Source organism: Seriola lalandi, unplaced genomic scaffold, assembly GCF_002814215.2.
Source record: "Seriola lalandi dorsalis isolate HSWRI2012SDOR001 ecotype SW California unplaced genomic scaffold, Sedor1 jcf7180002054795, whole genome shotgun sequence".
In the NCBI taxonomy this organism is placed as follows: Eukaryota; Metazoa; Chordata; class Actinopteri; order Carangiformes; family Carangidae; genus Seriola; species Seriola lalandi.
The window spans coordinates 3,757,071-3,771,902 of NW_019525348.1; the positions used below are offsets into that span (position 1 = coordinate 3,757,071).

Consider the following 14,832-nt stretch of genomic DNA (forward strand, 5'->3'; position numbering starts at 1 on the left):
AGGGTGTAATTTAACCTTGAGAGCAGAAACAAATCCAGGACTTACTATGGTGCTTGCTCCCCGCTGCCATAGTTGTCAATATTGACGGCTGCCGTGACCCCGCAGATGATGAGGGGCACTCCACCACTGACTAAATAAAATCTGTGAGGTGACAGAGTGACGAACACAGGCAGAGACAAGAAGAAGAAGAAAGTATAAGACTGTGAAAAGACATTTACAAATCCCATATCTCACATCTGGATTACAACAGCACACTGTCAAAATATGACTGAGAAACACTATTCGACACAAGAGATAGATAATAACCCAAAGATCCAAATAGACAAAGTGACAGATAAGATTACAGACTTGTGCAGTGAGTGAAGCTCTCACCCCAAATAACTCTGCTTTTTCTCAACTTAAGCAACAAACCGTGACACTGAGGAACAGATGTGTGGACACATTTGTCAGATATCCTTTCTCCACTTTTCCAAAACATGACCACCCCAAAATATCTCAACACCGATGTGTGAACTTTTAAGCTTTTTTTTTTGTTTTTTTTACAATGTGTTTGTTTGTGATCTCACACTGCGGGTGCGATCACACCAATTGTTTGTTTTCCTTGCTCCAAATTAAAGTCTGAAGTTTAACTAGGAAAAAACAAATGTGTTTCCTGTCAATGAAAAGTTGTCAGGACTCATTGCTTGAAATTTGCAGCAGCTGCTGTTCATGACAGCACGGAAGACGTGGAAAGAAACCTGGATCTGAGCAGAAGTGGATAGAAAACCTAAACTCAGTTCGGCTCTGTATGTGCGCTGGTAACGCCTTGCATTTAGAGGTTTTATCCTCAAGTTACTTAGAATTATTTTTCTTCTTGCATGCAGACTGCAGGTCTGAAAGACAAACCAAGAAACAACCAACACCCAAAATTATAATATTATTATTATAATACATATTGTCATAATGTCCCTACCATTTCACATTATCATATTTTTCTCTTTATCATTATTATCTTCCCACACACACACACACACACACACACACACACACACACACACACACAGTTATCATTTTTATGTTGTTTTTTATGTCATCTTCATGTCTGTTCATTATGTTCTTTATATCACACCTGTTTTTGTTATATTGCCAATAAAGTTGTTACGAAAAAAAAAGAAAAAGGAAACACGAGCTGCATCTAAACACAATGTGGGAAGGTCGGTTTGAGTAAATACTGTAGATCCATGAGTTTTTAGTCTTATCAGGCACAATAACACTGCACAACTGTTCATAATATACCACGAGGTGTGGAAAGTTATCACAGCGGCAATCCTTCTTCCTTCATCTTTCCTTGCAACAATCGGCAGAAAATAGAAACATGACATTCACGGCACAAAGCAACAAGGAACGTTGCAGCTGCACTTAAAGTTGCAGCAGAAGTTGAGTCAGTTTCAACCTTTTCACTGGATGAGCCTTTGTTTTTTGTTTTTTTGGCCACAGCCCTTTTGCGACAGTAACCCCTGCTGTGGTCCAACTTTTTTTCACACAGTGCTGCAGTCTGAACACGGCCTCAAAGCACTGATGTGTGGCCATCGTGGTTGTATTCATCCTCAGAAATTACTGCTATGCCTCCCCAAGATGCAATTAAGCCCTTGCGGTGGAGGCTGTACATCAGCTGTACATTGCAAAAGAGATCTTGGTGTCATCAAATAAAGGTTATATGAGACTAGAAACCGATCTGAAAAAACAACATTAATAGTGGTAGAAAGGAACTAATAAGGCATGAGCTCAACAACGCGACAGTATCCCCTCCTTACCCGGGGGGATGCTGCAGTATTGTAATATTTACATTGTGCAAAACTGGATATTTCCTTAAGGAAGATGTTCTGATGTTTCCTGGGAAACAGGTAGGTATGTGAACAATGACACTTGCGTCACAGCAAATGAACCATGAGCCTTAAGATTTCAATGCACAAACAAAGCCAATCCTCAGCAGCTCCCTCTCCGCACTGCCCTTGTCCTCCCTCTCTGCGTTGTCCTCCGCTTTCCTATAAAACACTATGCTATTTCCTCTTCCTTTCTGTCCAATCTCAACCTCTGTCACCGCTCTAACCTTTCCACCACTCCATCTTCCTCCATCTTCATCCTCGGTTTCCTCCCTTCCATCCCGTCTCTCTCTCTCTCTCTTTCCCAATCTGTCGTCCGTCACACAGCAGCCGTCCCAAAAATTCAATTACAATCAAGATGTTTGTCGGGGCTGGTTGGTGAGAGGTGGTTGGGTGGTTGGAGGGGGAGGAGGGGGTGGGACAGCGGTATTACTGGCCTGTCACTGTCTATGAGTGGAACAGTTCCCGCAGGGGACCCTCCTCCAACAGAAAGCCATTTACACACCCGTCAGCCAGATAAGCATAAATGAGAGGAAGAAGTAGTGGATGTTAAAGCACCCTGTGCTTTATAACCGTTCCCCTATATCTCCTCTAGGAAAGCCTCGTTGTGTTTCCTCTAGGCCTGTGCCCCAAGAAAACATGTGTAGTGTACATGCATAAAAAAATGTATAGCACGTGTGATCAAATTACAGTCTACATGCCCCGATTTTATACAAAAAGCTGCTCCATCATATTCAAATTCCTCCCAATCGTGCACACTTTCACACAGACTTTATTTGTTATCCATTCTATTAAAAAAAAAAGCCTTCAAACTCTAACGAAATGGCTGTGTATGCAGAGCCGTGCTTTTGAGTGAGTTTAGGAACAGTAATTATCTGATATAAATAGACCCTGAAGTGCCTTTTAGCCAGCAGCTACAGTGACTCCCCCCCAACCTTGTGCCTCAGCTGATGCACTGTCCTCTGTTTGGTGACTATGTGCTGTCCTCTCTCTGGACCTGCTCCAGGATATACATAGCACAGCAGGAGAGTCAAGTGATGGCCATAAAGCTCCAGCACAGGGCAAAAGCTTATGGGTAAAACCAGAGTATGCAACAGTAATGCATGTACTCAACCTTAGACTCAAATCTGCATGCATGAATGCCCTTTAATGAATTCTTTTTTGGAGCAATTGTTTAACAAAATAAGCTCCTTTGTTTATTTGCCGAGAGTCAAATGAGAATGAAGCTAGCACCAGCAGCTGCTTAGCTTAGCTTATCATAAAGGCTGGCATCAGTGTAAATCTTTCCGAAGGTAACAGAACTCACCCACCAGCCCCTCCAAAGCTAATGAACTAATACATCACATTCATCACATCTAATAAACAAATTTAACAATTGACAAGTATGGTGAACGCACACTCAAAATGGTCAAAAAATCAAGTGTAAAATGATGGACACGTCTCACCCTCAATGGACGCCATCTTGCCTATGTAGCGGAAGGAGGAGGGACCAATGTATCTTCAAACTTGTGAAAACAGTGCCGGCAGCGATGGCGGCCTAATTTCCAAGTCGCATGACACAGGGGGCACATTCAAGAAAATAAAACATTCATTTTGAAGTGAAGTGTGCAAAAACAGCCAGCGGGCGGGCGACAGTTGCAATCACCTGTCACGTTTGTCATTTCTGGTGAGTGCACAACGGCCGTGTTTGATTGGGCACAACACTACCCAGTTGAAATTCGTACGCTACGCCAGAGAGTATGCCGTGTACACAGTGTACTTCAGTGAGCGTACTGACTGAAATATCTGATTTGAGGCACAGCAAAGGTAGATTTACCCCCGTTTGCATTCGCTGAAGCTAAGCTAGGTTGAGCTTGGCCAGTCACTGGTTTAGCCCAGTGACTAACACCAACGTCAGTCATGTGAGTCGGCAAGAAACTGACCTAGTGTATTTCCAAAAATGGTATTATTATTATTTCTTGTACCAGTCTGGTATATTAATTTCAATTTCTGTTCTGTTTTTTTAATGGATATTTAATGGTTTTACAGAGATATTCTGCCATTTCATTTTCGATACACTTGATTGTATACACACTGTATCTCATGGTTCATGCGTGGTCAGCCACCCATACTAGCTATTTCTCTTTTGAAAGTCTTTCTGTTTTCCCAACTTTACTTTTCAATGTGCCTGTGCCTGACTTTGCCTGTTTGCAGTTAAACATTTCTGGGGATTCTATACAAGAAGGGAAACTGTCCTCTCAAAGTGAAGTGTTGCTTCAGAGGAATGAGTTATCCCCATCACACTACAGATGACTGTCAGTTAATAGCATGAGCAGAGGCGTTAAATGTGTGTGGTCCAACACGGTGAAGCAGATTTCTGACAAAGGTCAGTGTGATGGTCCGCTGGATATGCCATCTGACACTGTCAGGAGTGGAGAGACAGGAAAAGAGGTAGATGAGGAGGAATAGGTTGGTTGTTGGGAGGGAGGGGGAGGGGTGAGGTGGGGATGCTCAGAGGAGAAATTGATTTGTCTCCAGCTGCTAAGTCTCATTGCATGAGCCTGTCTGACGGGGAGCATTACAGTCAATCACTGTGGATCAACTTGACTGCTGCGCCACACGATCCCACCGCGTGCCCCAAGACAAATTATCTCATTCACAAGCAGTGCATGATGGGAGAGTCTCAAGAATGTTCCATATTAACCCCCCCACCCCCCCCAACAAATCACGCAGGTGTCTAAGGATTTGCTTTGCAAGGAGAGTGCTGCTTATAGGCTGAGAGGATTCTTATCTGATGGGGACCTTATCCCCAGTGACTTTCAGTGACTCTTCAGGAAATATATTATTGAGCAGATTCCAGTTTTAATAATGTCACACATATGACGCAGCTCATTTATAGGTTTTTATAGATATCAATTTCAGGTGATGTGGGTTGGAAATGTCCTCGGAGTGGTACATGCATCACAACCCTCTAAAACATCCCACAGAAACCAAGTCTGAGAGCATGTGAGTTGCAGAGTTCATATTCAGTGCAACTCCACATGTTTAAATCATTTTCATGTGTGGGGTCATACGCTATGTCAAATGTTTCTTAAAGTTCATGAAAAGTCAGACAACTGGATACACTTGATATCTTCCGACAGCTTTAAGAAAAAGGCAGTGAATACAAGATTTAAATGACAAACAAGCATTTGTCACAGTGCACCCTCTGTTCGCCTCTCCAGCTCTGCTCTCAAACCTTACGGGATTTCTCGTAGAAGCTTCTGAAGTTCAGCTCTGCAGCACGGTTGCGCTGTTGCAAGAAGAGCTCACACAGCACCTTCTCACTGCAGAGGAAGAGCACCGCACGTGTCCAAAAGCTGATCCTCTTACACATGCCAAATGTCTCGAGTAAGCAGAGAAGGAATGAAATGGAGAAATAGTAGAAAAAAAAAAAAAATGACAAAAAGCAGAAATTAAATTCTGACGTGTGCGTCTAAGCAAATAGGAATTAAATGGGTCAAAAGGTTAAATACATTTCGATTTGTGATAAAGCTCCTGGCTCAGCAGCCTCCTGGGGACCTGAGCTAATTAGTTACAGCATTGGGGTGATGCCATAGTAACAGGTTGTTTTAAGTTGTTCGCTTTTTCATCCTTCCTCCCCCTCTTCCTGACATTCATTCCTTCTTACCTTACAGGGTAGTAGGAAGTCTCGAACTGAATAACTGAACTAAAACATTTACTACAGACCCAGTTCAGCTACTCCAGGAAACAATGTGTAGCTATACCTGTGGGGAAACTGCAAAATCAGAGGCTTCAAAATAGTTTAAAATTACAAAAAAAAAACAACAAAAAAAAAAAACACTCACAAGCTCGATCATTGATTCCTAACCTTTTATGTCTGATGTACTGTATATCTCTATCAGATGAGCTCAAGTACTCCTTTATCATTGCTACTGTCAAGTTTCAACTGTGTTCCTTTCAGTTTCAATTTCAAAGTGGATGGCAACAGTGCATATTACGGTTGAATTTTCAGTGTTTAGGTCCATTTGGTCGACCAACCAGAAGATGGAGCTGTCAAATATTGATCCTATTGTTTTACTCAACCATTTCAGATACGATACGATACGATACGATACGATACGATAAGAAAAGATAAGATAAGATAAGATAAGATGGTCCTTTATTAGTCCACAGTGATGAATTCAGCTAGGGCCATCTGCAGAAACATATTTTAGCCACAAAATTTTATATTACTACACAGCGCACACTACTCCACAGATCAGCTGTTTGAGTCTAGGTGCACTTGTGTGTAGGAATACAGTAGTTCAATGGTTAAAATGTAGTTCCAAAGGAAAGGGCTGTTTGACGGCAAGATGAAGCGGTGAAAATATTCAAAATATAGCATACATTTAAACCGATATTAGCTTTTTTTTCTATGGGCATTTTTTTAATAAGACACGGATGACCCCGTCCACAGCAGCACATCGCTCAGCTTCTGTGCCGGTTCTCCTGCTGCTTCTCCAAACTGGGAGCGTGCTGGTCCGAATCTACTACAGGTAATATACTGACTATAGATAAGCACCTCACACAACCCCACGTCTAATAATCTGAACTATCACTTTAAGGTGTTACAGCTGTTTTAGGTCGTAGCTGGTGGCTTACTGGTTAGTGTGACAATAATTTATCAGAGACCGTCAAACCAATTTGTAATCCTACTTGGATGCGTATTTGCCTCCCCTCCTGAACACAATCTGTGTTCTTCTTCAAATCGTAATTTCTCTTTTTCTTTTTTTCAAATTTGTAGAAATGTTCCATTGTACCACATGCGAGTTACTGCTACTGATGAACTGATGCAAAATGTCATATAGAGTTCCCAGACAAATGCTTGTCAGTCTGATACACCTCCCTCTGTCAGAGTATTGTTGCTAAGCAGCAGTTTGCACCTTGAATGCCTGTCACCTCTAACAGGAAACTCTGATGTAAACAGGGCTCAGTTCAGAAATTTACTTATTAATAGGAATTCACTCGACTCCACTAATCTCTGGCATTTATCAGCCTAATTTTCACATTAAGTGAATCATTACCCTTCAAAACCTAAACGTCTTCCCTTGTGGCGGACAGTGACTCAGATTAAAAATGCAATTTCTTAACATGAGCAAATGTGTGAGAAATCACCAAGGAGAGCCAAATGGTATAAATAGGAAGACCTGACAGCGATGTCACTACAGAGTGAACAAAGCCAGAGGCTTGAAAGAATGCAAACTAGCTGTGGATGTCTCTGCAGATAAACGATGCAATAACTCATCTGTGTGAAGCTATTGTTGCCCTCTAAAGGAAACATGAGCCAGCAAACACCTGAAAAAAAACCACATAAGCTAGTATAAATCAACAGAGACACAATTATGTATATGCTCAAACACGAACACCTCTCTGCAAGGACAGAGTAACCTGAACACAGACTTATTTAAACCACATTAATACTGGGATTTGTCGTCGTTACTGACTTAAAATCAGTGGTGGAAAGAAAGTAAGTACATTTATTTAACTATAATATTTTAATAAATGTAATTATTTGTAATTTTCATTTACTTTCCTTGAGTATTTCCATGTTATGCTACTATATACTTCACAAAATTTCAGAGGCAAATGTACTTTTTACACCACTACATTTATTTGACAGCTATAGCTAGTTGTTATATTTAAGAAAATGAGTTTAAATAACATATGATAAGTATATGAAATACAATACATGTCAAAGATTAATTTTGGATTTACATTATCAGAATGATTTGTCCTTTAAACCTCTCAGATGGCTCCTTTTAAATAGTGTTTGAGGGACTAAGGAGGTAAAACTCTCCCATATTTCACAACAAAAGTAAAGATTCAATCCAAAGTCCAAAGAAGTTAATACAGTTTTTTGTATCACCCCTTTGTTTTTTCTTCTGACCCAAAATTATCATCTCACAACCCCACAGGTTTGTGTTTGGAGGGGGTCCGACATCTAGGCTGGAAACCAATATACTGCAATACCAAACAACCAGCTACAACCAGCTACAACAGTGAAAGGCTGCTGACACATTGATACATCAACAGTCTAATTATCTTATATATGTAATAATATATTAGTAATTGAAGCAATTTTCCTGCTGCTAATACTTCTGTGCTTACACTTAAGCAACATTTTAAATGCTGGACTTTAACTTCTTCTTTAACTTCTATTGGATCAATGTAGTAGTATTGTATTAGTGTTTTTACTTAAGGATGTGAAAATGCAATGTGCGGCATATAGCTGTGATTGTGTAAGACTTGTACATCATACATCTCACGGTGTCAGTCAGGTCATGTGCTGACAAAAAAACGGAAGAAATAAAAAAGCAAATAATTGTGCAGTGAACCAGTCCTTGGCCTCTGAAGACACACACACAGCAAGCAGCAATGACAGTGCAAGAAAGATCAAAAAATACTGGTCACACTCACACACACACACACACACACACACACACACACACACACACACACACACACACACACACACACACACACAGAGGCACAAAATACACAGAGGCACAAAATACATACACACAGCTTTTTATGTACTTTTCCGTCTACATGCAGTCAGGGTTGAGGAGGGTTGCAGGGACATTTGTTCTTACCTCAACAGGGGCTGTTTAGGGGGCGGAGGCGGGTCACCATCCTGGCTCTGCGGAGGCTTCTTGGTCACCTGCTTATAAATGTTCCTGGCTGTCACCCCGAGCCACAGCATGGTCGACAGAGACGAGTAGTGCAGCACGACCCCGACCTGAGATGGTTTGGCAGAGGAGGGTACATCATGTTATTTATATGGCTTTTGTGAACTTGACATACAGTAAAAAGCCAGACTTGATTATATCACTGTAACACAAAGACAATATGTTCGGGAAGAGCTGCCACTCCTTTCTCAAAAACAATGTCACTCCAAGGGTGTCTCCGCAGACGTTTTCCACACCTGCCTGCTTCGTCTTATCCTTCACTAAAAGACAATAGTACATGAATGGAGGGACAGGTTGAAAAGGTGCCATTGAATCATCAAGGTTGATGAGGATAAGAGCATTATGGTGAGGTTATACTGGTGGGTACCGAGCAGCTCTTATCAGTTGAGTTAGAGGACATGAGGTGTGCACTGTGAATAACAAATCTGAATAAAAATGATAGTCACGTTGACAACTATCAGTGCGTGATTGTTTTTCCAAAATGCACTGTATACATATCTCTGTTCGTCTTTGTTTTAATATTCATGAATTATGTTTGAATAGGGGAGCTGATCTAACTTTGTTTAAAGGCTTTGCCAGCTCATAGAAAGACAGATGGAGAGACGGAGAGATGAGAGTTTCAGGAAAAAAAAAAAAAAAAAAAAGAGAGAGAAAGGGAAATGGAGGGAGAAAATTAAAATGCGTCTTTTCTCCACCTACTCAATCTGTTCATGATGTACTAGAAACCTGAGACATCCAATCAAACGCTTTCTCTGCAGCCTGAGAGGCCTAGGGACCGAAGCAAGTGTACCGGAGTCCAGATGCTAATTGGAAGTGTCCTTGCGCTGCTTATAGAGAGCAGAGAGCGGGTGGTAAGTCAATCACTGCTGCGGAGTCTGCACACTACAGAGCTTCATTAGTGCCAAGAACAGATAGCGAGGAAGTGTGTTTGTAATATGGAAATAAGAGGAGGGGGGGGGGGGGTTCTCAAATTGAGAGTATGGTGCAGATAGGGGGGCTGCACACATTGATCATAACTGGCTGATTAATGTCCTACATAAATAAGACAGAACAGCCATGTCGTCCATCTGGCAGTTTTTCAAAATTACAGATCACATGGTTGCAGTCTGCTCATCAGTCATCAAGCATATAAAGCAGTACTATATCAGTAACCCCTTAAATCCCATGTCTCAGGCTAAAAATGTCCTGTATGACCGTTTATGAGCAGAATTTTCATATATAATATATCAGCTCGTGTTGGACAGATTTGTGCAGTGTCACATGTTTAGTGTAAGTGGTCAACAGCTGCTTATTTCCTGGGTGCACTCTATGATGTATTATGAGAAATAGTTACTGGACTCAAAGATGGCACCTTGCCACTTCAGTGAAAATTGCTCATGCAGCACATGAGCCAAAAAGGCTTTCTAGCTTCTGTGTTTGCCTTTGCTACGGCATTGGTGACGTTCTCTTTTCAGTTACGACTGGGACCAAAATAATAAAACACCACTTTTCACTGTTTTTCCACATAAGACATGAATACTCCAACAGAGTGTAATTTTAAGTCGGCACACACCTGGGAAAAAAATGTGGGGTTAAATGGGTTAAGTGTATTTAGATAAGACCTATACTTAATTATCACTTGGATATGATTAGAACAGTCTGCTGTACACAGTCCTATTTTGGTGTTTCACTATTCTCATCTGCTGTGTGCTTTCACCTGATGTGCCTGTGTTAATAGAGAATCTTGGTAAATACATAATTTCAGTCAGTGATGGGATCAGTGAGCAGCACAGTGATCACACCGTTAGCGAAACAGGAGCTGGAAACGGCCTCAGAAAACCTGATTATTGTGTCCCCATTAAACGCTTCTATCGCCTCAGACTCCCTCTGTCATCACATAGGACAGGTGTCAATAAATAAATGAAACTATTAGATTTAGATTCATGAAATTTTTGACTCTAATCTTTTTCATTTTGCATATGCACATGGTCACTTAAACAAAATGAAGAGATACAAGCTAAAGTTAGCGTGTGGTGTTGCTCTAATGTTTCTGCAGCAACACACAGCATCTACAGCCAATAATCCTACACACACACTCTATCTATCACAGCATACAGTCGACGTGTCAGTCAGAGTTAGCTATAGTTAGCTTTGCAGTGCTTTTATGTAAGTGCCCTTTTGTGATTATTTGTGTCAAACAGCAACAGACTGGACAGAGATGTCGTAATCAATACAGGTCAAATCCTGATATCGTCAGTGGGAGGAGGCAGAGGATGTGAACTTAATGTGAAACGTGGAAATAATGAGTTACCACAAAAGGCTTGTTGGGCACCTTTCTGGACTCTGTGTTCTACAAACACACCAAACTGCAACAGGCAGGGAATTGTGGGCGACATTAGCCTTAATTAGTCACTGTTAGCTGTCAGCTTAATACATGAGGGAGATATTCATTTGATATTTGTATGCTAGTTTAATTGTTTATTTAGACTACATTGCAAGATAGCATATAGTATATTGTATAATGTGTAATGTAGTACAGCAATATAGCAATAGCAATATATCCCCCACTTAGGGGAGGAGGACATATTCCATCACTTTTTAAAATCCTGTTTTTGCTAGATATTTGCTAATGCTAAAATCTGAGTCATTTTCATTGACATCTTTTTGGTCCTGTCAGGCTACAAACAGGTTGCCCTACTTTATTAATGACGCTTGTTAGAGCCATATGCAGCCTGAAAGCAAATCTCCATCCACCTCTTCTTCTACAGTGTGTGTCGATCTATCTTAATCTATAATACACTTTGTACTTTTTATCCACAGTTTATCTCCTAAAAAGACAACAGAGTTGAACATCGATCAAAGATAGGGCAGTAAAGCGCAGTGTAAAGATGGAAATGTAACATTAGCTATCACAGAAGCATCAGGTCTCTGAATGAAACTGGATTTTAAATAGGATTAGTGCATAATTTTCTTTTGATGAATCCCCGCTCTCAGTGTTTAATATCAGAATAAAATAAACATTATACAGTTTCAGCGAGAAGAGAGAACGTGAAGTTATTAAGAGCTATTAAGAAGTCTGTTTCTCAATTAACTTCATTTTATGCCGTGGTGAATCCAAACTTTACATATCAGATGCACACAGTAGTACAATATGAAATGCTCTGTGACCATTTAAGCAGAAGGAAGTGCAGACAGTGAAACAGAGCCGGCTACCACACATTACCAAGCACCACAAAATATTCACAAAACTGTACCAATACTGTAAAACTGTACCTTGTTGTATGTATGACAGTGTGCAGCAGTGTAAAAAGGCACAGACAATACAGAAACAGTACCAGAGAGTTTTAAACTGTTCAAAACATAATAACTGTTAGTAAGCATAGGGGAGATATGGGTAAGCGTGATCCTTGACTATAAATCTAACATTTTAATAACCTGGAAGGCAATATGTCCCTGACCATGTTGGTTCAGAACCTAATATCAACATATTGTTCTTTAAACGGTGACTAACTCACTCAGCTGTTCGGTTTTTCAAAATAAATTCCATTTAAACTTGTTTGTTATAGTTAAAATGACATCAGTGTCTACACTGACTTACTTGCAACAATCATTCTCTGCAGTTCTTCTAATACTTCAGTCATTTTAAGAGTTTATTTGGAAATGCACCTTTTAGCTTCAGTGTAGTGGGGCATTTCCTATAAAGAAAACACTGTCAAATGAATTGTTTCAACAATTTTAGCATATGCTAAAAGTGCTATACTCCAAAGTCCCTCTAAGCTGTCTCTATATTCATTATATCAGCTCCCTACTGTTTTCGATGCATAAGTAACCAGTCTACCGGAAGCCTTTTACATGTGGGTAAATGAGCTCAGGAACACTCAAATTGGACCCAATGAAAGTACAAAGCAAATCACTGCAGATACTGTAATGTCTAGAGCCTTTTTTTTCCATTTCGTTTTTTTTTTCTTTTTTTTTGCCGTCACAACTAATTTCACAGTGGCACACTAATGAGGAAATCCTCTCTATAGCATCTTTAAGCTGACAGTCAGATGTAACCTCAGATCTAGGTCACATCGTTAACTATGTTTTTTTGCTAAATAAATAAATTAATAAGTTTATTTAACGCTTCTCACACTTACTGAGCTGAAATGTGTAATCTGAATTTTGATGGTCAGGGGTAAAATGAGGTGACGTGAGGGAAAACAGGGATGTCCTGCATGTTGAATGAACAGACAAACAGAAGATCTAATGTGACAGCTGGGGTGTTGCTCAAGTCAATGACAAAGTGGGCCTCGTTGGAAGAAGAGATAGGAATAGAGATTGGAGACGACTTTGACTTTGAGGCCATAAAGACATCGGATGCTGCGCAGCGACAGCGCCTCGGTGGGCGGGGAGGCAGTGCAAGACTGAAAAGTGGCATACAGATAGGTAGTGTATAGGATGCAGGTGGGGATGGTAAGGGAAGGAGGGTGAGGGAGTGAGGGCTGGGTGAGGAGTGCATGCTTGAAGTGCTGCGAGAGCTGCCAAAGCTAGTTTCAGAGCTCCTTGAAGTTCCCTCTGTCGGAGGGAGAGCGTGTACTTATGTGTCCCCCTGGGAGGGGAGAAGGGGGCTGCATATGTGTGTGTATAGAGGGAAGGTAGGATGATTGGGGGGGGAGCACTGAGAACACAGCAGACACAGCGTGTATCCGGGTGTGCGTTTTGAATGTGTGTGTGCGTCCGTGTGCGTCCTGTGATCACACATCTCCTCAAGCAGTCCTGTAATTATCCTAAATTGTGTCTGGTGGGGCCTGCCTCCATCCCAGTGGAACAGCAGACAATCTGGGCTCCTGCCCAAATCTGCGGGGAGTTATCCTGTTAGCAGTGATTGGCTAAAGGAGGAGCAAAAAATATCCAAAGGCCCCGGGATAAAATTAGAGAAATGAATGAATGCTAAATGAGTTAAAGAGCAAGACCAGGGCCAAATTAGGTTGCCTGGCTTTGTCAACAACACCTGCACGGACGCTGCCGGAGAGGGCGTGTGCTGCACGGGCAGACTTTGGTTAGATTTATGGGTACTGCATTTATAATAAGGCATACTTTATGAAGTGGTTATAAGCTGTAATTAATTAACTTAATAAATAAATATATTAAACAAATAAATTGTCACTTATTCGTTCTTTATAGATCAGTAGGAAGCAAATAAAAAAGAACAAATTTTGGGTTGCCATATTATAAGTGAATGTTGAATTCATTAAATTTCAATGAGCAGTTCGACCATTTATCCTCAGAAAGAGAGAATATCCACAGCGAAGTCCATCGATTAAAAAGGGATTAAAATGAACAACTGCATTTGATGTATTATTGTGGTGGAAGAATCATTTAGAAACAACTTCCTATTTTGTCAATGACTTACTTTCCAATCTCAGTTATAAATGTTAGTCAGTTAATAAAATGGGTTTGTCTTGTTTTAATAAGCAAGTAAAATGTATTAAAGGAATAGTAAATAATGAGGATACATTAATGGCATAACAGCAACCCAGAAGTAGTTTTTAATCATTTCTTTGCACTGGTCTACGAAGCATTAAAGACACAGTGAAATAAGAAACATACACAGTACAAGTTTGTTAACTGTTCACTTATCTCTTGTATATGACAAATAAATATCACAAACAATTTTTTTTATATGTCAAAATCACTCTGGTTTGATCTCTTATAAACATTCAAATATTATTTATGACTCATCCTGCACTCTAGTGTGTATACTTGTACACAAATGCATCCGATCAAATGTGAACTACGGAGATTAGCTAATTCATTGCATCATTTAAAACCTCTCTGGCAGTTAGCTTGTGGGTCGTAGCGGCTAGCAGAGCAATATCATGGGTCGGAGGGGAATGCTTGATTTTAGTTTCGCAAAAACTTTGTTTACATTTCCAAAGAACATGGCTGAGGTTCATTTTATTCACTTGTGCCTTGGCCTCTGCCTGTCGGTCTGATAACGTGGGTGAGAGAGGTCTGGAGGCCGACTGTCCTCTACATTTCCATATCTCTCCATAGCTCCATATCGCTCTGTGTTCACAAAGACACACACCTTTCTCATTGAACTATATCCTGCCCTCATATTCAGTTTCATCTCGGCTGACATGTAAGACATTGTGATAAAATAATCATCTGTTAATACAGGACCGTCAATTTATTGGTCAGGCTCCAGCGCCGACTTATTAACCCTCAACAAAGTAGACAGCGGTGCCTCATGAGAAAATGGTATCAATACACTATTAAAACTGCATATTGTGGAT

The 14,832-nt window shown here is 40.6% G+C and overlaps 1 protein-coding gene across 1 annotated transcript in view; it reads right to left on the minus strand.

Moving 5' to 3' along the window:
• The window catches only part of adgra1b (adhesion G protein-coupled receptor A1b), a 171,096-nt gene that overhangs the window by 4,659 nt on the left and 151,605 nt on the right, over positions 1–14,832 (minus strand). The window contains exons 17-18 of the mRNA XM_023425928.2: positions 8,477–8,622; positions 46–141 (exon numbers count right to left, since the gene is read on the minus strand). Coding sequence (XP_023281696.1) covers positions 46–141; positions 8,477–8,622 — 242 coding nt within the window. The remainder of the gene's footprint in view (positions 1–45; positions 142–8,476; positions 8,623–14,832) is intronic.